The sequence below is a fragment of the Eubalaena glacialis genome, chromosome 18, assembly GCF_028564815.1.
Source record: "Eubalaena glacialis isolate mEubGla1 chromosome 18, mEubGla1.1.hap2.+ XY, whole genome shotgun sequence".
Lineage (NCBI taxonomy): Eukaryota > Metazoa > Chordata > Mammalia > Artiodactyla > Balaenidae > Eubalaena > Eubalaena glacialis.
In genome coordinates, this window is record NC_083733.1 from 54937672 (window position 1) to 54960713 (window position 23042).

The 23042-nt window shown below is 37.2% G+C and overlaps 1 protein-coding gene across 1 annotated transcript; it reads left to right on the forward strand.

Annotated features, from left to right (window-relative positions):
- LOC133078896 (zinc finger protein 790) lies at positions 1–21467 on the forward strand. Its single transcript, XM_061174099.1, has 5 exons — positions 1–317; positions 8231–8310; positions 9320–9443; positions 9698–9793; positions 19575–21467. The coding sequence occupies exons 2-5, from the start codon at positions 8302–8304 to the stop codon at positions 21251–21253; spliced, it is 1908 nt and encodes a 635-aa protein (XP_061030082.1). The 5' UTR covers positions 1–317; positions 8231–8301; the 3' UTR covers positions 21254–21467.
- Positions 21468–23042: the final 1575 nt, after the last annotated feature.

The window sequence follows — 23042 nt, forward strand, 5'->3', positions numbered from 1 at the left end:
AGCGTGGAGTCGTCAGTTGAGACTTGCGTTCTAAACGCGGCCTGGAATATCTTTGGAATTCGCTTTGCCAAAGATAGAGCGGTGTGAGGACAATGGTCTTTGCCGAGCGAAGTGATAGGGTCCAAGACCGAGGCCTGTGAATTGAGACCACTGGGCTCTGGGCTCTAAAAGGTTGTCCCGGCTCCAGACTACATTTCCCAGTGTCCGCCGTATCCGAGGCAAAGTTCTGTCCGCACACCGGCCCTTTCAGGACCATAGCAGGGGTCGTGCGCGAGTCCCTGAGGAACATCCACAGCTTGAGGGAACCGCAAAGTCGAGTGAGTCTAAGACCCGGAAGCGGACTGACCCCTGAGAGGCCGAGGCCGCGGGGGAGGGCAGTGAGGGGCTAACATTTTCGGAGTCTGAGGCTTTACCAGCCAGCAGGTGTGGGAAGGAAGACGGTGGGGAGTTGAGTATGCGTGTCCGCGCGCGCTAGCCATCGCGACAGGGAACCTTGGGTGCTTGTGTGAAATTGATAAAGAAGCAAGGTGTGGAGTGATCGCACGGGAACCGTAGAGGTATGTGTGTGTGTGGACGGTGCGATGGTGACGGGAGCAGTATGTGATTGTAATTTAGGTGTGACTGTGCATGTATATGATTGTGACTGCGTCACCATGTGCGTGACCGTGTGTATAAATATGGTAGCAGCAACTGTGGGGCCAGAGAGAAAGAATTGAGCGTTGCGTTTAGGAACATTCACAGTCATTAGTGAATGTGTGGAGAGCAGTTTCTGTGGGGCTATTAGTTGGATTGGAGTAGGGTAATGTAGAATGAGGGGAGAGGAATAGGAGACAGTGTAGACCACATATTCGAAGAGTTTTTCTGTAAATATGAAAATGGAACAGCAGCTGGTGTGGGAGAAGTAACCTATCAGTATGCTGGTGGGAATGAGCCATGAGAGAAGGAAAAGAAGTACAGGTAAGTGTGAGTAAGCCAGGCTCATCTGTGTGGTGTGTACTGAAATTGCAAGAATAAAAGAAGGGTAGTAGCGTTGCAGCGAGTGAGCCAGGAGCTCAAGTTTTGAAAAAACAAGGGGAAAGAAATATACAGTGTTTGGTGGATGTCAGCAACAGTGAGGTGTGGTGAGTTATATATGATCTCTTGGCATGAAATTCAAAGGTAGAGCTTTTGTGGAGGACGAAGGGAGAAAAAACTCTGAGAGTAATAAGAACAAGGAGGACACCTGCCCCACTTCCAGACCCAGTGGCAAGAGGCTGTAGGGGGAAAAAAAAACGTAGAGAGGGCTGCAAGAGTCCTCTGGAGAGAGCCAGGTTTCTGTTAGATCCAAAGGTGAAGGGAGTGTTCAGGGAGGTGGTTGAGGTTAAAAGAGGGGTTTATGACTGTGAATTCCAGAGGGCATAGAGGAAAGTGCCAGGAGTTGAGGAGGGGTGAGAAAATGGGACATCCAACTGATGGGGAGTAGAGTGTCTGAAAAGAGAAATGATCAAGGAGCCTAGGGCTTTTTATGATGCACATAAACGTGGATGCAGGGGATACTGATGCTTATTCTGGTTGGATTCACAGCAGTGTTGGAGAGGTAGTGTTGGGCTAGAAAGGTGGACTTTTGAGAATTCCCTCCGAAAGAGGGAAGCTGAGGATGGAACATTTAAGAGTGGTTGGGGTAGGCAGAGTAATGCCCCTGCAAGGATGTCTGGACACCTGTGAATGTGTTACCTTACAAGGCAAAAGGAACTTTGCAAATGGGATTAAGTTAAGGACCTCGAAGTGAGGAGATTATCCTAGATTATCCAGTTGGGCCCAAACTAATCACCTGGGTCCTTAAAGTCAGTAAATCTTTTCCAGCTGAGTTTAGAGTCAGAGGGAGATGTGATCACAGAACAGTGGTCAGAGAGATGCAAAGTTGCTAGTTAGATAAAGGAAGGTAGCCTTGAGCCAAGGAGTGTTGATGGCCTCTAGGAACTGGATAATGTAAGGAAATTCTCTCCTAGAGCCTGCAGAAAGGAACACAGCCCTGCCGACACCATGCTCTTAGCCCAGTGAGAACCATGTCAGACTTTTACCTAACAGTAAGATAATAAAGTTGTATTGTTTTAAGCCACTGCATTTATAATTTGTTACTCAGTAGTAGAAAACTAATATAGTCGTATAGTTTCTTAGCCTCAGCTCTGTGGAAGGGTTTTGAACTGTGTGACATGAGGGGAACTCAATCCCTATTGATAAAATTTAGGACTTGAGGTAAAGCACATAGGCCCCCTCTTGTAATTTACAGTTTTGCTGCATTGTGATATTTTTTAACATTGGAATTTAATGAATTTTTCTTTGTGATCTAACATATGGTCAGTCTATAGTTATTTGTTTTGCACTTGGTTTATCTTGGATTGAGAGAAATGTGTTAAAATTCTCTATTATTAATGAAATTTTATCTTGTACAACCTGTAACTTCTGCTTCATGAAACTTCCTGCTGTTAGTTGGTATATAGATATTCATAATTGTTATATGTTTATTGTGAATGGTAGACTTTAGTATTTTAGCATCCTCAAGATCATGGCCCTTGCTTATTTGTTTGTTTGCATTTTGCCTTGTATATATTTCTCCATAATTTGTAAAATAAACCTTTTTTGAAGTTTACCATATATAGAGACAAGTGTATACATGATGATACAAACAACCAATACAATCAAAATTGTACACCTTGAGTTACCACAAAGGGAACACCCATGTAATAAGCAGCCAGATCAAGAAATAAACCATTGCCTGCATTCCAGAAGTCCCTCTTGTGCTCCTGTTCAGTCAGTAGCTTCCCCAAAGTAACCACCATGCATCAGTTTCATCTGTTTTTGAACTTATGTGTAAGTGGAGTCATATAGTATATAACCTTTTGGCTTCTTTTGTGCAACATTATGTTTATGAGATTCATCCATATTGTATGTAAATATAGCTTACTGTTTGCATTGCTAAATGCACTAGTATTCCAGTGCATGAATATACCAACTATATTTGTCCATTCAACAGTTGTCATACAGTTGACAGACATTTAGAACTCTTTATGTCCCTTGTACCTGAAGGACAGCTTGGCTGCATGTCAATTCTTTGACTCCCTCATTTGTTTTTCCACAAGTATATTGTAGGAGCTACCTCACTATTTGGGGCACTGAATTTAGCAGTCTAATGACAACTGAATTTCCTTTTTCTTATAGGTGACTTGATATTTTTATCTTGATTCCGCATGGATTTTAGTCTAATAATTTTATTAGGAAATGTTTTGGTACAGACAATTTGAGTCATTTTCTCCAGCAATATAGTGTGTATTTTCATTATGCATATTCATGCATTATTTCAGAAAATTATTCTTAAAAATGTAGTTTTTAATATTCTCTTCTTGATTTGGATTTCATCTCTAGAGGCTCTGCTTAGTTGCAAGTTGGATCCCTTTTTTTTTTTAAAATTAATTTTATTGAAGTATAGTTGATTTACAATGTTGTGTTAATTTCTGCTGTACAGCAAGGTGACTCAGTTATACATATATATATATATACTTTTTCATATTCTTTTGCATTATGGTTTATCACAGGATATTTTTTTAACATCTTTATTGGAGTATAATTGCTTTACAATGTTGTGTTAGTTTCTGCTGTATAACAAAAAGTGAATCAGCTGTAAGTATACATATATCCCCATATCCCCTCCTTCTTGCGTCTCCCGCCCACCCTCCCTATCCCACCCCTCTAGATGGTCACAGAGCACTGAGCTGATCTCCCTGTGTGACGCAGCTGCTTCCCACTAGCTATCTATTTTACATTTGGTAGTATCATGGGATACTGAATGTAGTTCCCTGTGCAATGCAGTAGGTCCTTGTTTATCCATCCGATATATAATAGTTTGCATCTGCTAATCTCAAACTCTCAATTCTATCCTCTCTCACCCACCCCCATTGGCAACCACAAGTCTGTTCTCTATGTCTGTGAGTCTGTTTCTGTTTTGTAGATATGTTCATTTGTGTCGTATTTTAGATCCCACATATAAGTGATATCATGTGGTATTTGTCTTTCTCTTTCTGACTTACTTCACTTGGTGTGATAATCTCTAGGTCCATCCATGTTGCGGCAAATGGCATTATTTCATTCTTCTTAATGGCTGAGTAGTATTCCATTGTATATATTTACCACATCTTCTTTATCCATTCATCTGTTGATGGACATTTAGGTTGTTTCCATGTCTTGGCTATTGTAAATAGTGTTGCTGTGAACATAGGGGTGCATGTATCTTTTCAAATTATAGTTTTGTCTGGGCATGTGCCCAGGAGTGGGGGTTGCAGGATCATATGGCAACTCTATTTTTAGTTTTTTGAGGAACCTCCATTCTATTTTCCATAGTGGCTGCACCAACTTACATTCCCACCAACAGTGTAAGAGGGTTCCCTTTTCTCCACACCCTCTCCAGCATTTATGATTCGTGGATTTTAATGATGGCCATTCTGACTGGTGTTAGGTGATACCTCATTGTAGTTTTGATTCGCATTTCTCTAATAATTAGCGATGATGAGAATCTTTTCATGTGCCTATTGGCTATCTGTATGTCTTCTCTGGAGAAATGTCTATTTAGGTCTTCTGCCCATTTTTTGATTGGGTTGGTTTGTTGTTGTTATTGAATTGTATGAGAAGTTTGTATATTTTGGAAATTAAGCCCTTGTTGGTCGCATCATTTGCAAATATTTTCTCCCAATCTGTAGGTTGTCTTTTCGTTTTGTGTATGGTTTCCTTTGCTGTGCAAAAGCTTATAAGTTTGATTGGGTCCCGTTTGTTTATTTTTGCTTTTATTTCTACTGACTTGGGAGACTGACCTAAGAAAACATTGGTATGATTTATGTCAGAGAATGTTTTGCCTATGTTCTCTTCTAGGAGTTTTATGATGTCTTGTCTTATATTTAAGTCTTTAAGCCATTTTGGATTTACTTTTGTGTATGATGTGAACGTGTGTTCTAACTTCATTGATTTACATGCGGCTGTCCAGCAAGTTGGACCACTTCTGGCTTTCATTTTTTTCTTATAATAATTATCACCTCTTTGTTTCATTTTGTTCCATTTGCTAACTTTTTTTTTTTAATTTATTTTATTTATTTATTTTTGGCTGCATTGGGTCTTCGTTGCTGTGCGTGGGCTTTCCCTAGTTGCGGAGAGCGGGGCTACTCTTTGTTGCGGTGCGTGGGCTTCTCATTGCGGTGGCTTCTCTTGTTGCAGAGCACGGGCTCTAGAGTGCAGGCTCAGTAGTTGTGGCACACGGACTCAGTAGTCGTGGTTTACGGGGTCTAGAGCGCAGGCTCAGTAGTTGTGGCACACGGGCTTAGTTGCTCCGCGGCATGTAGGATCTTCCCGGACCAGGGCTCAAATCCGTGTCCCCTGCATTAGAAGGTGGATTTTTAACCACTGCGCCACCAGGGAAGCCCCATTTGCTAACTTTTATATTTTTTGTTCCATGCTGTACTTTCTGTAGTATTTGTCATATGTTGTGCTCTTTGTAATTATTCTTCATTTCTAAAGTGGTTTTGCCTATGAAGTGGTTCTCTTTCATTCTTGAATTGTACTAGCTTTCATATGTGGTCTGCCTATCACTTACTCCCCTTTCCTGAGATCATTGTACCATTTGTGCATGTAGTCTTGCTTCTGAGCTGTGATTGTATCATAACTTTTAAAAATTCATATTGGAATGTTGGGTAATAATTTTAATCTTCTCTGAAATTTTTAGTGAGTTTTCTTTATACATGGGGACTTTGGACACTCTTTTCAAACTTGTATCTAACAATATCTTTGGACACGGTGTTTCTAATTTTGTTTTTGGAGTGTGATTTTTTTTTTTTTTTTTTTTGGTATACCTGTCACTGGCACTTTCCTATGAAAAGGTGAACGGGGCAAAGGTAGTTTTTTAGGTTCTTCTGCTCAAGAGTTCCTTCCTCTGTTACTACAATAGAAGACAGTTTCTTTAAAAGATAACCCCTGTGAATATCCAGGCCTTCTTTGTTGTTCAGAACCTAACCTGGTTCAGGAAGACCCCTACTGTCAGCTCTGAGAGCCACAGTGTCTTCTTTTCTGCAATTAAAGAATACAGTCAAGCTCCCAATTCATTCAATGAGGCTAGTATTACCCTGATACCAAAACCAAACAAAGCTTATCTCATAAAAATATGATACAAAAATCCTCAACAAAATGCTAACAAACCAAATCCAGCAACATATGAAATGAATTATGCAACATGTCCAAGTGGACTGTGTCCCAGGAATGCAAGGTTATCTGAACATCCAAAAATCAATTAATGTAATGCATCATATCAATAGAATAAAAAACAAAAATTACATGATCATTTTAGTAGACACCAAAAAAGCATTTGACAAAAGCCAATACCCTTTCATTATAAAAACACTATAAACTAGGAATAAAAGGGAATTTCCTCAATCTCGTATAGGTTATCTATAAAAATCCTACAACTATTAATGGTGAATGTCTGAATGCTTTTCCCCTAAGATCAGTAATAAGACAAGAATGTCTGCCTTTGCCACTTTTATTCAATATTGTACTGGAAGTTTTAGCCAGGGCAATTAGACAAGAAAAAGAAAAAGCATCTGGGTTGGAAAAGAAGTAAAACCATCTCTATCTGCAGATAACATGATCTTTTATATAGAAAATTCTAAGGAATACATTCCCCAAAACACTGTTAGAACTAATAAATAAGTTTAACAAAGTTTCAGGATACAAGATCAATAAATAAAATCAATTGTATATTATACACTTGGAATGAACAATCCAAAAATGAAATTAAGAAAGCAGTTCCATTCACAGTAGCACCAAAACAAATAAAATGTTTAGGAATAAATTTGACAACTGAAGGTGAAACTCATACTCTGAAAATGACAAAACAGGTATTAAGCAAACACTTGTACATAAATGATCATAGCAGCATTATTTATAGTAGCCAGAAGGTGGAAACAATCCAAATGTCCATTAACAGATGAATGGGTAAACAAAATGTTGTCTGTCCATACAGTGGAATATTATTCAGCCAGTATTTCAGGAGTGAAATACTGATACATGCTACAATTTGGATGAACCTTGAAAACTTTATACTAAATGTTTTCACAATTTTGACAACCAGTCACAATAAGTTCACATACTATATTATTCCATTCTTATGAAAATCCAGAACAGGAAATCTGTAGAGATAGAAAGTAGATTAGTGGTTACTTAGGGTTGAGGGAGAGGTGGAGGGAGAGTGTAGGGGGTTGAGGGGACAGGGAGTAATAGCTAAAGGATACAGGATTTCTTTTTGAGGTGATGAAAATATTCTAAAATTGACTTGTGGTGGTTGCACATGTTAATTTGCTAAAAAAAAATTGCTCACTTTAAATGCATTAATTGTAGAGTATATGAATTATATGTCAGTAAAACTGCTTAAAAAATAAAAGAATACAGCCTATGTGTTTTGCCATCTTAAATCCCCCTGACATCTCTATGCCTCCTTTTACCACCTCCACCATCAATCACCTTTTCATAGCATTCCTGCTCACATACACTCATTCAGGGTGTAGTCTACTCCTCATAGGAATGAATGTTTCTTATGTCTTCTTTGGAGAAGTGTCTATTTAGAGCTTCTGCCCATTTTTTGATTGGGTTGTTTGTTTTTTTGATATTGAGCTGTATGAGTTGTTCGTATATTTTGGAGATTAATCTCTTGTCGGTTGCATTGTTTGCAAATATTTTTTCCCATTCTGTAGGTTATCTTTTCATTTTGTTTATGGTTGCCCTTAGTTTTGTGGTATGAGTGCTTTAGATGAAAATGAGTTAGTAAGTATTATACACTTTGTGGGACATAGAGGAGATAGATGAAAGGCCACTGTCGTACAGGGAAGTACACAGGAGGGCCCTGGGCAAATGCACTGGGCTTCCAGATTGGAGAGTTTCCCTGGGGATGTCTAACTTTGGGTCCTTATTGTTAAAGGGGTTATTCAGAGCAAGTCAGAATGGCCTTATCTCATATCCCGAATATCCTGATCCATGTCATGATTTAGCATTACTGATTGGACTGAAACTTCATCCTGCTGTATTTGAGTCTCTTGGGTTTTGGATAGGGCCAGGATTTCTGCAGATTCCCTCTGACCTTCCTTCAAGGAATAAGATGGTATTCTTACTCCATTTGAAAGCTCTGAGGAAAGCCTGATCTCTCATTATTCCTTCCCTCTAGCTCTGCTTTCTCAAGACTGCTTCACCGTGAGAGGAATCTAGAAGACTGAGCAACTCTTGGAATTTTAAGTTATGGCCCATGTGAGTTGGAATTTCTTCTCCAAAAATATAACCATTTATACCACATCATGTCAATATGTTTATTCCTTATCCTTAAACTGCTTACCTGAGTCACTATTCAGCGTGTTAAGTGATAGTTGTGAAACAGTTCGGTGCCTTCCCTAGATGTCCCTCTTCTCTCCAACATGGCATTCAGTACCTCCTGTGACCTAATACTTTGGCAGAGCACTGAAGGAAAAGATATTGTTTAAAGGAATAGTAGAGACTTTTAAAAATCAAAACTGTGGCTCAACAAGGTGGAATTGTGTGACTAAAAGGGACCCACTGCATGAAAGCTTTTATTTACTCTATATAATGGGGTGTTTCAATTAAGAAAGATGGGAATTGGTGTTAGTTGGTATTCATTTTAGTAGTGGCACTTTGTCATGCTTTTAGATAGAGAATGTAAGAGGAGGTTGAGTTCAGAGAGATCTGGGATTTTGCCAGGATATCAATGAGAGAGTAATATCATTAACAAGACATGCGCTGATAGTCAGCTGACAGCCTAGAGATTTTATACATTCTCCACAGAAAATGGTATTCAGTTAGAGAGTGTATCTCTTAAGAATCCTTTCAACTTCAACTAATAGAAAATTCAAGTAAAAGAAGCTGAAAGAAAAAAAGAAAACTATTCTCACATAGTAAATCTGGAGTTGATTATTCCAGGCTGTTATAGCCTCTTGGTGGTATCAACAAAGAACTCATATGACATCTGTTATTCTGGGCTGCCATCCTGTTGTCTTGATGTTTGTTACAGGAAGGCCATAACAATGTTGTGACTGAGCAACAGGAGATTTTAAGAGCATATAGGCACTTGGCTTCAGGGACACTAATTTCCATATCATTTCCCCCCACACTACAGGCAGCCAACTCCAGTTTTTTGCTGAATGTATGGACCTCTTCCTGCAGTGCCCTTTTCCATCTTTTCCCCATCCATCTAAAAGATTTCTTTTAACTTCACTGTTGATGTTTGGGTTTGTCATTTCAGCAGTTGATGATGTTCAGGGATGTAGCTGTAGACTTCTCTCAAGAGGAGTGGGAGTGCCTGGACTTGGAACAGAGAGCTCTGTACAGAGACGTGATGTTGGAGAACTACAGCAACATGGTCTCACTGGGTAAGATTCAGAATTTGACCCCAGAAATTCCTGATTCCTACATTGTGAACTTTTGGATTGCCTTTCAAGTGTCTAGGGGGATTTCTGACCTATTTCTGGGAAAATGGTTTGTGCTTTATAAATTTGGCAATAATCATCATTGGGAAACTCCATCTTCCCCATCCTTTATGCATTTTTCTTGCCCTTTCTAATAACTAAGGGACTTAAGGAACCCTTACCACGTGGTAATTTCCTATTTCTTATTTTCTGATCAGGACTTTGCCTTTATCAGCCAGATGTGTTCTCTTTACTGGAGAAGGGGAAAGAGCCCTGGATGGTTTTGAAGGATGAGACAAGAGGACCTTGCCCAGGTGAGTGAGGGCTGAGCAGGCACAAGGAGGCCATCATTGCAGATAACACTCAGCTGTTTAGTGAGTCAGTAACATCTCTGTAATATTGGTCTAGAATTTCCTTCTCAGAGGCCAAAAGCCTGTGGATAAAGGCCTGAGACCTAGAAATAAAAGTAACCTTTTCAACATGAATTTCCAACTGAACCTCCTCTTCAACTCCAAATACCACTCCATTTCAGTGCTCTCATTTTTCTGTCATGTTACGAAAATGTAAATGCCATTCTTTTTCTCCAGTGGTCAGTTTATCTATGGTTTGGATTAAGTTTCTTCCCATTTCTTTTTTTCCATTTCGATATTTGTAAATTTCATCACTCTCTAAAAAAACATTTTTGACCCTGTTTTTCATTTTACCTGCTATCTCTTGAATTTTTCTTATTTTGCCTAGTTTCTCCTTGCTTCTGCATATTCTTCATTAGTTAACTCTTTCTTTTAAGCAAAATTTATTGATTTTATAATTTCATTTTAGGTTAAGAAGGATTAACAAAGAGTCTGTAATCAATTAAGAAACTTGGTATTCTTTCCTATGACTGGAACATTTTCATAAATTTCTGCAGAGTAGGCTTTACATTAAGAGAAGGCCTAATAGGCTGCTTTTTTATGGTTTCTTGCTACAGTGAAGAGGAAATGGCAGGAGAGAGGTTAGGGCTATTGGAAGACAATGAGGAGAGAGTACAGTGTCATAAAAGACAAGTCCTGGCTGTCAAAAGGAAGCAAGGGCTATATTTGGCAACTAGATGGTAATTGATGAATTTTCTGTTATGGGCAGGAGTCAGGTTGAAATAACTTACTTTTGGAGCTTCTTTTTTATTGGAAATATCAAGGAAAGGAAATAAATTTTATTTCCTTATTGGAATCATGTTTCTAAATTCCAGAACCTATATTGATGTTTTAAAATTGTTCTTTTTCTGAGCTATTGATACATGGAAAAACTTGAATGAATCTCAAGGATGTTATGCTGAATGAAAAATGCCAATCTCAAAAGCGTAATTGACATATAACATTCACATACTATATGAATTCATTTATACAAAATTCTGGAAATCACAAAGTTAGAGATTGAGAACATATTAGTGGTTGCCAGGGGTTAGGAATGGGCAGGGAGCAGTAGTGGTGGTGGTTATGACTATAAAGAGATAGCATGAGAGAGAACATCTTTGTGGTGATGGACTATTTCTGTATCTTGATTATTGTGGTGATTACAGGAATCCACATATGTGATGAAATGACATAAAACTATACACATATATTGTGCCAATGTTTATTTCATGATTTTTATATTGTAGTATAATTATGTAAGATGTATTCATTGGGCAGAACTGGGCAGAGGGTACACAAGACTCTCTGGAGTATCTTTGCAAATTTCTGTGAATCTATAATTATTTCAAAATAAATGCTTTTAAAACTTACTTTGTTCTATAAGGTATATACAATTTTCTCTCATATTTTTATTCCCTAAACACTACCACGTATATTTTAAATTTTAGTTTATTTTCACGTATTATACTATTATATATTAAGGTTGTTCTGTATTTCTTGCTACTGAAGTTACCACTCTTGTTACACATCAGTCATTCCTGGGATTTTTCCACATTAGATGATACTTATATTTCAGATATGAGATTCCTTAGCCAAAGGGTTCAAAGTTAGAAAATCATGTGCCCAACTAATTTAAGATACTTCATTGAAAAAAGTTATTTTAAATCATACAAAATTATATGAATACTTTAAATAACCTGTGCTATTTATTTATAACCCATAACTGTTTTATCCATGTTTTAGTAGAGGGCCATGACATGTTCGCCCTAATTGCAGTTCTGCCTATTCTTTCTTATATCAACCATTCCAATAATTCATTCTCCTAATTTCTTGGTTCTGTTTTGTTAAAGGGAGTGGGAATTTAGGCAAAGTGTAGATGCTTTATTTTTCCCAACCTTTAAAAAAATTTTTTTATTGAGCTGTAATTGACATACAACATTATATTGGTTTCAGGTATACAACATAATGATTCGATATTTGTATACACTGTGAAATGACCACTACAATAAGTCTAGATATCCTCTATCCCCATACACAAAATATGCCATATAATATTATTGACTATAACCACCATGCTTTACATTATATCCTCATGACTACTTTATGTTATGACTACTGGTTTGTACTTCTTGACCCTCTTCGCCCATTTCCCCCAACCCCCCCACCCCTTTGGCAACCACAGTTCTGTTCTCTGTGTCTATGAGATTTGTTTTGCTGGTAGGTTTTTGATTACTGATTCAATTTCCTTACTACTAGTAATCAGTCTATTCTGATTTGTATTTCTTCATGATTCAGTCTTGGAAGATTGTATGTTTCTAGGAATTTATCCATTTCTTCTAGGTTGTCCAATTTGTTGGTGAATAATTGTTCATAATAGTCCCTTATGGTCGTCTGTATTTCTTTGTCATCAGTTGTAACTTCTCTTTCATTTCTGATTTATTTGAGCCCTGTCTCCTTTTTTCTTAGTGAATCTAGCTAAAGGTTTGTCAATTTTATTTTTTTAAAGAACCAGCTCTCAGTTTCATTGATCTTTTCTAGTATCTTTTTTTTTTTTTTGGCTGCACTACATGGCTTGTAGGATCTCAGTTCCCCAGCCAGGGTTTGAACCTGGACCACAGCAGTGAAAGCCCAGAATCCTAACCACTAGGCCACCAAGGAACTCCCTCTAATATCTCTTTAGTCTCTATTAGTGAGACTAGTCTCACTATTAGTCTCAGTCTGGGTTAGTAATTAGTCTCTATTAGTCTCTTTAGTGATCTTTTATTTCCTTCCTTCTACTAACTTTGGGCTTAGTTTGTTGTTCTTCTTTTTCTAGTTCCTTTAGGTGTAAGGTCAGATCGTTCATTTGAGATATTTTTGTTTCTTGAGGTAGGCCTGTATCACTATGAACTTCCCTCTTAAAACTGCTTTTGCTGCAAGACATTGCTTTTGGTATGTTGTATTTCCATTTTCATTTGTCTCAAGGTATTTTTTGTTTTCTCCTTTGATTTCTTCATTGACCTATTGGTTGTTCAGGAGCATGTTATTTAATCTCCAAATATTTGTGATTTTTCCAGTTTTCTTTTTGTGATTTGTTTCCCATTTTATACTGTTGTGGTCAGAAAAGATGGCTGATACGATTTCAGTCTTCTTAAATTTATTGAGACTTGTGGCATACTATATGATCTATCCTGGAGAATGTTCCATGTGCACTTGAAAAAAATGGATACTCTGCTGCTTTTGGAAGGAATGTTCTGTATATATCTATTAAGTTAATATGGTTTAATGTGTCATTTAAGGCGCATGTTTCCATATTGATTTTCTGTCTGGATGATTTATCCATTGATGTAAGTGGGATATTACAGTCCCCTACTATTATTGTATTGCTGTCAATTTCTCCCTTTAGGTCTGATAATATTTGCTTTATATGTTTTGGTGCTCCAGTGTTGGTTGCATAGATATCTACAAGTGTTATATCTTCTTGTTGTATTGACCTGTTTATCATTATGCAATGCCCATCTTTGTGTTATATTATAGTCTTTTTTTTAAAATCTATTATGTCTGAAATAAGTATAGCTCCTCCAGCTTTTTTGTTGTTGTTGTTTCCTTTTGCATGAACACTCTTTCCATCGCCTCACTTTTAGTGTGTGTGTATTCTTACACCTGAAGTGAGACTCTCGTAGGCAGCATATAGATGGGTCTTCTTTTTTATCCATTCAGCCACTATACGTCTTTTGAATGATGAATTTAATTCATTTACATTTAAAATAATTATAGATAGGATATACTTACTGCCATTTTGTTAATTGTTTTCTGGCTGTTTTGTGGTTCCTCTTTCTTCTCTTGCTCTCTTCCCTTGTGATTTGATGAATTTCTTTAGTGGTTTTTTTTTTTCAGATTCCATTCTCATCATCTTTTCTGTGTTTATTATAGATTTTTGCTTTGTGGTTACCATGTGTGTGCATGTGTGTGTGTGTGTATGTATATGTACAGTCTACTTTAAGTTGATAGCAAGTTAAGTTGAATGCTAAGACTCTAAATGAATTCTAAGACTCTACATTTTTACTCCTCTCCTCCAACATTTTGTTTCTGATTTCATATTTTACATCTTTTCATTTTGTGTATCCCTTTACTAATTATTGTAGTTATAGTTATTTTTATTACTTTTGTCTTTTAACTTTTATGTTAGCTTTATAAGTGATTAGTCCACTACCTTTACTAGATATTACCTTCACCTGTGAGGTTTTTTTTCATATGTTATAGTGTCCTAATTAGTGCCCTTTTCCCAGCTTACAAAAGTCCCTTTAATATTTCTCATAAGGCTGGTGTAGTTGTAGTGATCTCCTTTAGCCTTTGCTTGTCTGGTAAACTCTTTATCTCTTCTTCAATTCTGAATGATAACATTGCCAGGTAGAGTATTCTTGACTGTAAGTTTTTTGCTTTTAGCATTTTGAATATATCATGCCACTCCCTCTGGCCTGCAAAGTTTCTGCTGAAAAATCTGCTGATTGTCTTATGGGGTTCCCTTGTGTGTAACAAATTGTTTTCTCTTGCTGCTTTTAAAGTTCTCTCATTATCTTTAATTTTTGACATTTCAATTATATTGCATCTTGGTGTGGATGTCTTTCAGTTTATCTTGTTTGGAACTCTCTGGGGTTCCTGGATCTGGATGTCTGTTTCCTTCCCCAGGTTATGGAAGTTTTCAACCTTATTTTTCAAAATAAGTTTTCTTTCTCTCTCTCTCTTCTCCTGGGACTCCTATAATGTGAATGTTGTTCTGCTTGATGTTGTCCCATAGGTCTGTCAAGCTATCTTCAGTTTTAAAAACTTTTTTTTTTTTTGCTCTCTGTTTGGGTGAGTTTCACTACCCTGTCTTCTAATCACCAGTCCTTTCTTCTGTTTTATCTAGTCTGATGTTGAACACCTCTAGTCTATTTTTCAGTTCAGTATTCTTCAACTCTGTTACTTCTGTTTGGTACTTTTTTATATTTCCATCTTTGTTGAAGTTCTCTCAGTGTTCATTCTTCTCCCAAGGTCAGATGCTCCTCAGCATTTTTATGACCATTACTTTGAACTCTTTATCAGATAAATTACTTATCTTCATTTCATTAAGATATTTTTCCTGGGATTTTATTTTGCTTTTTCATTTGGAACATATTTCTTTTACCCTCATTTTGCTTGACTCTTTTTTTTTTGTTTCTATGTATTAGGTGAAACAGCTACCTCTCCCAGTCTTGAGGGAGTGGTTATAGGAAAACTGGGGCTGTGTTTCAGTCTGCTGTCTGTGCAGTACCCTGGGGGTAATAGCCTGCCAAGAACTCTCTGATTGTTTCAGTCCCATGGAACCCAGAAACACAAGCCCCCCCTGGCCCTCAGAGCCAGGTATTCAAGGGATGTCCCCTTGGATGTGGGCTTGGGTATGTGGACGTCCCCCATGTTGACTCGATTTGTGTTGGGTGGGGCTGCAGAGGGCACCAGGCTGGGACAAGACTGCCCAATGGGTTGGGTGTGGCTGTGGGGACACACCAGGCTGGGGCAAGCCCAGTCACCAGCTTGGGTGGGACTGTGGGGAGCACATCCCACTGGTGCTAGCAAAGTAGAGGGAGAGTGTAAAGTGGCACCCGCCAGCACCTCCATCCCTGGAGACAGTTACAACAGATCCCAGCAGGTACTTTAATATTAGCAAAAGGATCTCCATATATCGTCTAGGCACTTTGCAAATTTCTGCTTTTTCCCTGGGTCTTGGGGTGAATAAGTCTGTGCACAAGCCCTTTAAGAGCAGAATCCCCATTTCCTATAGCCCTTTGGTTTTCCTGGACATAAGCCCCATTGGTTTTCAAAGCCAAGCATTTTGAGGGCTCATCTCTCTAGTGTAGGCCCTAAGGTTTGGGGTGTCTAATGTGGGGCTTGAATCCTTTGCTCCTCTTAGGGAACTCTGTATTTGTGAGATCCCTCCCAATTGTGAGTTGCCACACCAGGGGTGGGGTTTTTGGAAAGACTATTTCTCTACCTCTCCTGCCTGTCTCAGTGTGGCCCTTTGATCCTTTGCTGTGGAAGAGCTTTTCAGTTAAGTGTCAGGTCTTTTTCAGAGGTTATCTGTATTTAACTAAATTTGATGTGTCTGTGGGAGGAGGTGAGTTCAGAATCTTCCTATGTTTTCATTTTGAGCTGCCCTCCTAATTTTTTCCAGTCTTTATGTTTGAGTCTCTAAACTACTAACATAAAATTTGTAGCCTTCTTGAATGAGTTTTTGTAGAGCATTCAGCTTAGTTTTCATGAAAACAGACAACCTTTCTCTCATATTTCTTTACATAATGTTATTAAAAAATATAAATAAAATATCAGGAACAGTTGGTATAAACAGGTTTGGAAGCAAACAGCTGATTCATGGTAAGCACATGGGCATCCTAGAGGTAGCTACTACTTGAATGCTTTTGTATATTGTGGACATTAATCCTTGTGTTTTCTTAAGGATTGGAGGGCATTGGTTCATATGGAGGTCAGGAACAAAATAAGTTTCAGTGTAGCCTCACTAAAAATGGGTCATTTTTAATTAAAACCTTCTAATAATTTAATAGGATAAAGGCTATTGATTTCTAGTGAGGACAAATATTTCCCCTGAGTTGTTTACTGATTTGCTACTCATATTTATTCGATAACTGTCTGCTCTGTGCTTGATTTATCTGTATCACTTGTTGGCTTAATACTTTTTATTTTTAGTGTGAATGGGCATTCACATAAAGAAAACACTAATACACTAGTGCCTAGTTAGAGTGACTAAAATGATACTTGTTTTCTTTAGGATTTTAGTTTTCTTTTATTTTGGTCCTAAAATTTTTATTTTACAACTTAATCGAAGTATAATTGGAGAATAATAAACTCCACATATTTGAAGTTACAATTTGATCTGTTTTGACATGTGTATATATCCATGAAATTATCACTATAATCAAGACAACAAATACTTCAGTCATTGCCAAATTTCCTTGTGTCCCTTTGTTATCCATCCCTTCTTCCACCTCCATCCCAAAGAAATCACTAACTTGCTCTCTGCAACTCTAGTTAGTTTATATGTTCTAGAATTTTATATAAATTGACTTATACAGTGTATACTTTTTGGCCTTTTTTCTTTTGCTAGCATAATTTTCAGATTCATCTATGTTGTTGTGTGTATCAATAGTTTATTTTTTATTTCTCTGTAGTATTCTGTTCATGGGTATGCTATAATTTATTTATTCATATGCCTGTTCATGGACATTGTTTTTAAGATTCTCAGTCATTATCTTTTCAAATATTGCTGCTTCTTCCATTCTTCTCTGTGTAAGTTTCCACTTAACACTTGTGTTTAATCTCCTAACTGAATCTTCTATGTCATAATGCTTCTCATGACTTTTCCAATCTTTTTCTCATAGAATTTTTCTTTTGACCTATATTGGTTTCTTGTTCTCTGATGAAATGATCAATTTTATGTTTTAGCTTCTTGAGCATAGTTATTTTTAAACTCTGTCTCATAACTCCAATATCTAGAATCTTTATAGATGCATTTCTGCTATCTATTGTTTCTATAGTTTCTATATTCATGTTGTCTGGTTATTTCTTTAATTTCGTGCCAGACACTGTTTGCAAAATGTGAAACTAATCACTAGGATATCTTCCTTTATAGAGAATTTCTGTTTGCTTTTACCAAGTTCTGAAGCATTTTTATTGTTATCTCAATCCGTTGCCCTCCTTGGTCACTGGGATAAATCGAAACTGAGCTGTAGTTCCTGTGTAGGTCTACCTCTGTTTTACCCACATTCCTAGGTTATGGTCCTTCAGTTATAACTCATCATGAGAGATGTTTAGGATGCCCCCTGTAGACAGACCCTAGATACCAATCTCTGTTACTTTAGCCTTGAGAACATGTCATATGTTCTGTCAGTCTCTAAGCCAAATGCTAATACCAGTACAAATTCTTTTTTTCTTTTATTGGAATATAATTGCTTTACAATGTTGTGTTAGTTTCTGCTGTAGAACAAAGTGAATCAGCTATGTGTATACATATATCCCCTCCCTCTTGAGCCTCCCTCCCAAGCCCCCCCAGTACAATTTCAATAGTAGAAATTGGATAAGCCCTTCAGCATATTCAAATAGTAGCAGTTGTAGTATTTTCTTGCTTTGTTCTTCTAAAATATTTTACCAATAAATTTGATATCCCATGGAGATTTGGTAAAGGTCACTTGAGAAAGGGCTTAAAAGCATAAAATCGAATGGATGAGCAATACTATAAACTCAAGAAATAAATAAAACAAAAACACCTTGGTTGGGATCATCTGACAAAATATGACTTGACTAATAAGCACAGTGGAGAAAATGAGCAGGGCAAAGTATTTAAATGTGCATAGGCAAATAGAAGAATGAGTAAGTAGGTATGATTCCACTTCTCTGAGCTAGCATGGATATGCTTTTGTTTCCTCTTATCTGTACAGAAAGTAATGTGGAATTATGTGTATTCGTTTCAGTAGAGATGGAAGGGATTAGACAATGAGGTGTATTACATTGCTATCACGTGATGCCAGTTGTGCTTCCTGATCCCTGATTTTTGTAATATTATCCTTTACTCCCTCCTATAACCGCCCCCCTTTGCCTTTTTTTTGACGTGTAGTGTATTTTTTTTTTACAGAATTTTTTTTAATACCTAACATGTGCTAAGTGTTGATTTACCATACTGGGTAAAACATTCTTAAGTCTTTAAATTGATATCCCATGATTGGGGTAGTACCTGCACTTATTTTGTTGTTGTTGTTGAACTCCTCAGATGAAATTGACCTGAACAAAACTTTATATATATATTTTTAAATTTTATTTATTATTTATTTTTGGCTGTGTTGGGTCTTTGTTGCTGCACGTGGGCTTTCTCTAGTTGTGGTGAGCGGGGGCTACCCTTTGTTGCGGTGCGCGGGCTTCTCATTGCAATGGCTTCTCTTGTTGCGGAGCATGGGCTCTAGCCTCGTGAGCTTCACTAGTTGTGGCATGTGAGCTCAGTAGTTGTGGTGCATGGGCTTAATTGCACCGCAGCATGTGGGATCTTCCCGGAACAGGGCTCAAACCCACGTCCCCTGCATTGGCAGGTGGATTCTTAACCACTGCACCGCCAGGGAAGTCCCTGAGCAAAACTTTATATATTTAATCACCTGCCTCAGCTTTTTTACTTCCTTTAAATTTCTATTTATTTCTTGCCCTTTTTTCATATTGCCCAGAATTTGAGAATTTGTTAAGCCATTCACATTTCATATGCTCTGTTTTATTTTATCTTATTTATGTTTTGTGGTTGCGTTGGGGCTTTGTTGCTGTGCGTGGGCTTTCTGTAGTTGTGGCGAGTGGGGGCTACTCTTTGTTGCGGTGCACAGCTTCTTATTGTGGTGGCCTCTCTTGTTGCGGAGCACGGGCTTTAGGCTCACGGGCTTCAGTAGTTGCAGCACATGGGCTCAGTAGTTGTGGTTGTGGGCTCTAGAGCGCAGGCTGAGTAGTTGTGGTGCATGGGCTTAGTTGCTCCTCGGCATGTGGGATCTTCCCTGACCAGGGATCAAACCCGTGTCCCCTGCATTGGCAGGTGGATTCTTAACCACTGCGTCACCAGGGAAGTCCCTGCTCTATTTATTTTAGGATTTACTTCTTATATCTACATTGGAAATTTTAATTCTTTTTGAACAGTAAACCAGTATGAATTTGTTTTCTTATTTTTCAGACATGCAATCCAGGTGTAAGACCAAGACATCACCAAAAAATGGCATTTTTGACAGAGGATTACCTCAATGGGAAATAATGGAAATTTGTAAAAAACATAGCCTTGAATGTTTATGTTTTAAAGGTGATTGGGAAAGCAAAGGTCAGTTTGAAACACAACAGGAAAACCAGGAAGAATGTTTTAAGCAGATGATACTCACCTGTGAAAAAATTCCCACATTTAACCAGCACACAACTTTTAATCTACTTCAGAGACTTAATACAGTAAAGAAACTGAATGAATTTAAAGGGTGTAGGAAAACATTTTGTTCTGACGCAAACTGTATTCAACATCAATTAATTCACACTGGTGGAAAATTTTGTGACGGTAAGGAATGTGAGAAGACCTTTTTTCCTGATTCAGAACTTACTCAATATCAGACAGATTGCACTGCTAAGAAAACATATGAATGTAAAGAATGTGGGAAGGCTTTTAGTTTGCGCTCAAGTCTTACTGGTCATAGGAGAATTCATACTGGTGAAAAACCTTTTAAATGTAAGGAATGTGGGAAGGCCTTTAGATTTCATTCACAACTTAGTGTCCATAAGCGTATTCATACTGGTGAGAAATCTTATGAATGTAAGGAATGTGGCAAGGCCTTTAGTTGTGGCTCAGACCTTACTCGACATCAGAGAATTCATACTGGTGAAAAACCCTATGAATGTAATGACTGTAGGAAGGCCTTTAGTCAGCGATCACATCTTACTAAACATCAGAGAATTCACACTGGTGAAAAACCGTATGAATGTAAGGAGTGTGGGAAAGCTTTTACTCGTGGCTCACACCTAACTCAACATCAGAGAATTCATACTGGTGAGAAATCTCATGAATGTAAAGAATGTGGAAAAGCCTTTATTCGTGGTTCAAATCTTGCTCAACATCAGAACGTTCATGTTGGTAGGAAACCCTATGAATGTGAGAAATGTGGGAAAGCCTATATCTGGAGTTCACACCTTGCTCGACATCAGCGAATTCATACTGGTATGAAACCTTTTGAATGTAAGCAATGTGGGAAGACTTTTATATGGGCCTCATACCTTGCTCAACATGAGAAAATTCATAATGAGAGAAAACCATATGAATGTAAGGAATGTGGAAAGACCTTTATTCATGGTTCAGAGTTTAATCGACATCAGAAAATTCATACTGGTGAGAGAAACTATGAATGTAAGGAATGTGGAAAGACCTTTTTTCGTGGTTCAGAACTTAATCGACATCAGAAAATCCATACTGGAAAGAGATCATATGAATGTGAAGAGTGTGGAAAAGCCTTTCTCTGGGGTTCACAACTTACACGACATCAGAGAATACATACTGGTGAGGAACCTTACGTATGTAAAGAATGTGGGAAATCTTTTATCTGGGGTTCACAACTAACACGACATAGGAAAATTCATACTGATGCAGAACCCTATAAATGTAAGGAAAGTGGCCAGATCTTTAGTCACCATTCTTATTTTGCTAAACAGAAAATTCACAGTGGTGAGAATCTTTATCAATGGAAAGATTATGGGAGCACCATTACTCATGACTCATACTTTGCTCAACACCAGAGTATTTACACTTTTGAGAAATGCTATGAACGTAAAGATTTTGAGAGGGCATTTTCTCCAGGCTCTCACTTTATTTCACTCTTGTGAAATCTGTAAAAATGCAGGAAAAATCTTTATTCATGACTTGTTAATTGATGTCAGTTAATTCCTTCTTTTGAGAAAGCCTGTAGTGTAAACAATATTGGAAGACCTTTTGACAGAGCACGCAACACACTCAACAGCAAATAATTCCTAGTGCAATCTATATTAATAGAGGAAAGCTTTACTGATTGGTTATCAATTATAGAATATCAGGGCAAAGTCCTACAAGTAAGATGATAGTGTGAATCCCTTCTGAATCATTCTCAAAAGATTCTCCACATCATTGATATTATGCTGCATAGAACTGAAGTCTAACTCATGTAGGGAAACTTTCCATCACTACTTAAATCTTGTTGCACTTCCACAAAATCACACCAAAGGTGAATTTGTGTTTTGTAATTAATCTGGAAAAGCCTTAAGCTGTGTCATACAACTTATTTGGTATGTCTTAGTTTCAGTACCTCTTACCTCCTAATTTTTTGGAAAGTAACTTAATACTATGTTTGCTTACTTATTAGATTGTAAGGGTTAAATGAGTTTGAGGATTTAAATGACTTAATGACCATCATTAATAATAGTATTAGACCATTTCTATGAGAGGAAGACCTTAAGAGATTATAGACAAATATGCCATCTGTATGTATGTCTTATTGAACAGCAGAATGTTAATTCTGAAGAAAAACTGGTAAAATCGGATGAAGCAAAGAAAGCTTTGATTCAGTATTAATTTCATTTGCTACATAAAAAAACTCATACTATAAAGAAAGCCTTATGGTTTTCATGAAAGTGGGGTTGTTGAGTGCTCAGCATTTTTTAAGGCATTTGGAAGAGATTTGTTTCTAACAAATTTCCAAAGCCAAATGGCATAATCCATTTTATCTCCACAATTAAATTTTGGAAATTAGAAAACAGCCAAATGAATTCTGACCTCTTGGAAGTTTAGTGCTACATACATAAACAATTCTCAGATTAATGAGTAGATCAAAAGTGAAATTACAGGCAATTTGGATGTGAATGATAATGAGACTCCTGTAAATCAAATCCTATGAATGTGGCCATAGCACTTCTCAATGGAAATTGCTCTGTGTATAAAACCAAGAAGATTGAAGGCAGTTTATTTCTTGTCACCACTGTATCTCCAGCTCTTAGAACAGTGCTTGTCATATTGTGGGGTCCAAATATTTATCAAGTTAAATAATGATTACTCAAACAAGCTAGAATAAGAGCAAATGCCTCCAAGTGAATTGATGGAAAGATTTAATGAAAATAATGCAAAAATCATGGAATAAAGAACAATACTGAAGGATTTTTATTTTAAATCAAAATGTTTCTTTGAAGAAAATTATTACTAGACTTTGGCAATGCCTCCACATTATAAGAAAGGAGAAATGTGATATAACCATATGTTTAGAGAAATTTTTAAAGGTCATGTAAATATATATACACTATTAGACACAAATTTTTAAATATAGAAAATAAAGTTTATTTTCTAGGAAAACATTATCTTAAGTGATTAAAATTTGAGAGTAAATAAAAAGGGCTAATTGGAAGAAAACTTTAAAAAAGAAAATGGAGGACCAGATAATTGTATAGGCTACCCCCTGAAGGAACAGAAAATCCTATGGAAAAATTGTTCACTCATGCTAAAAGACTAAATAACATAATTCTGATAATAAAATTAGATGTAGCCCTTGAACAACATATTCCAGAGTAATTTCATTCATGAACATACATGAAAAAAAACAGTATGATAGTCAAATGATATTTACTCAGAATGTTTAACCTCTGATCTGGA

What these genes read in the sequence shown, in the direction of transcription:
- LOC133078896 (XM_061174099.1), top strand. An exon ending in CAGCAACATGGTCTCACTGG is followed by an intron (nt 9,444 to 9,697) that starts GTAAGATTCAGA and finishes TTTTCTGATCAG; the next exon opens with GACTTTGCCTTTATCAGCCA. An exon ending in GACAAGAGGACCTTGCCCAG is followed by an intron (nt 9,794 to 19,574) that starts GTGAGTGAGGGC and finishes CTTATTTTTCAG; the next exon opens with ACATGCAATCCAGGTGTAAG.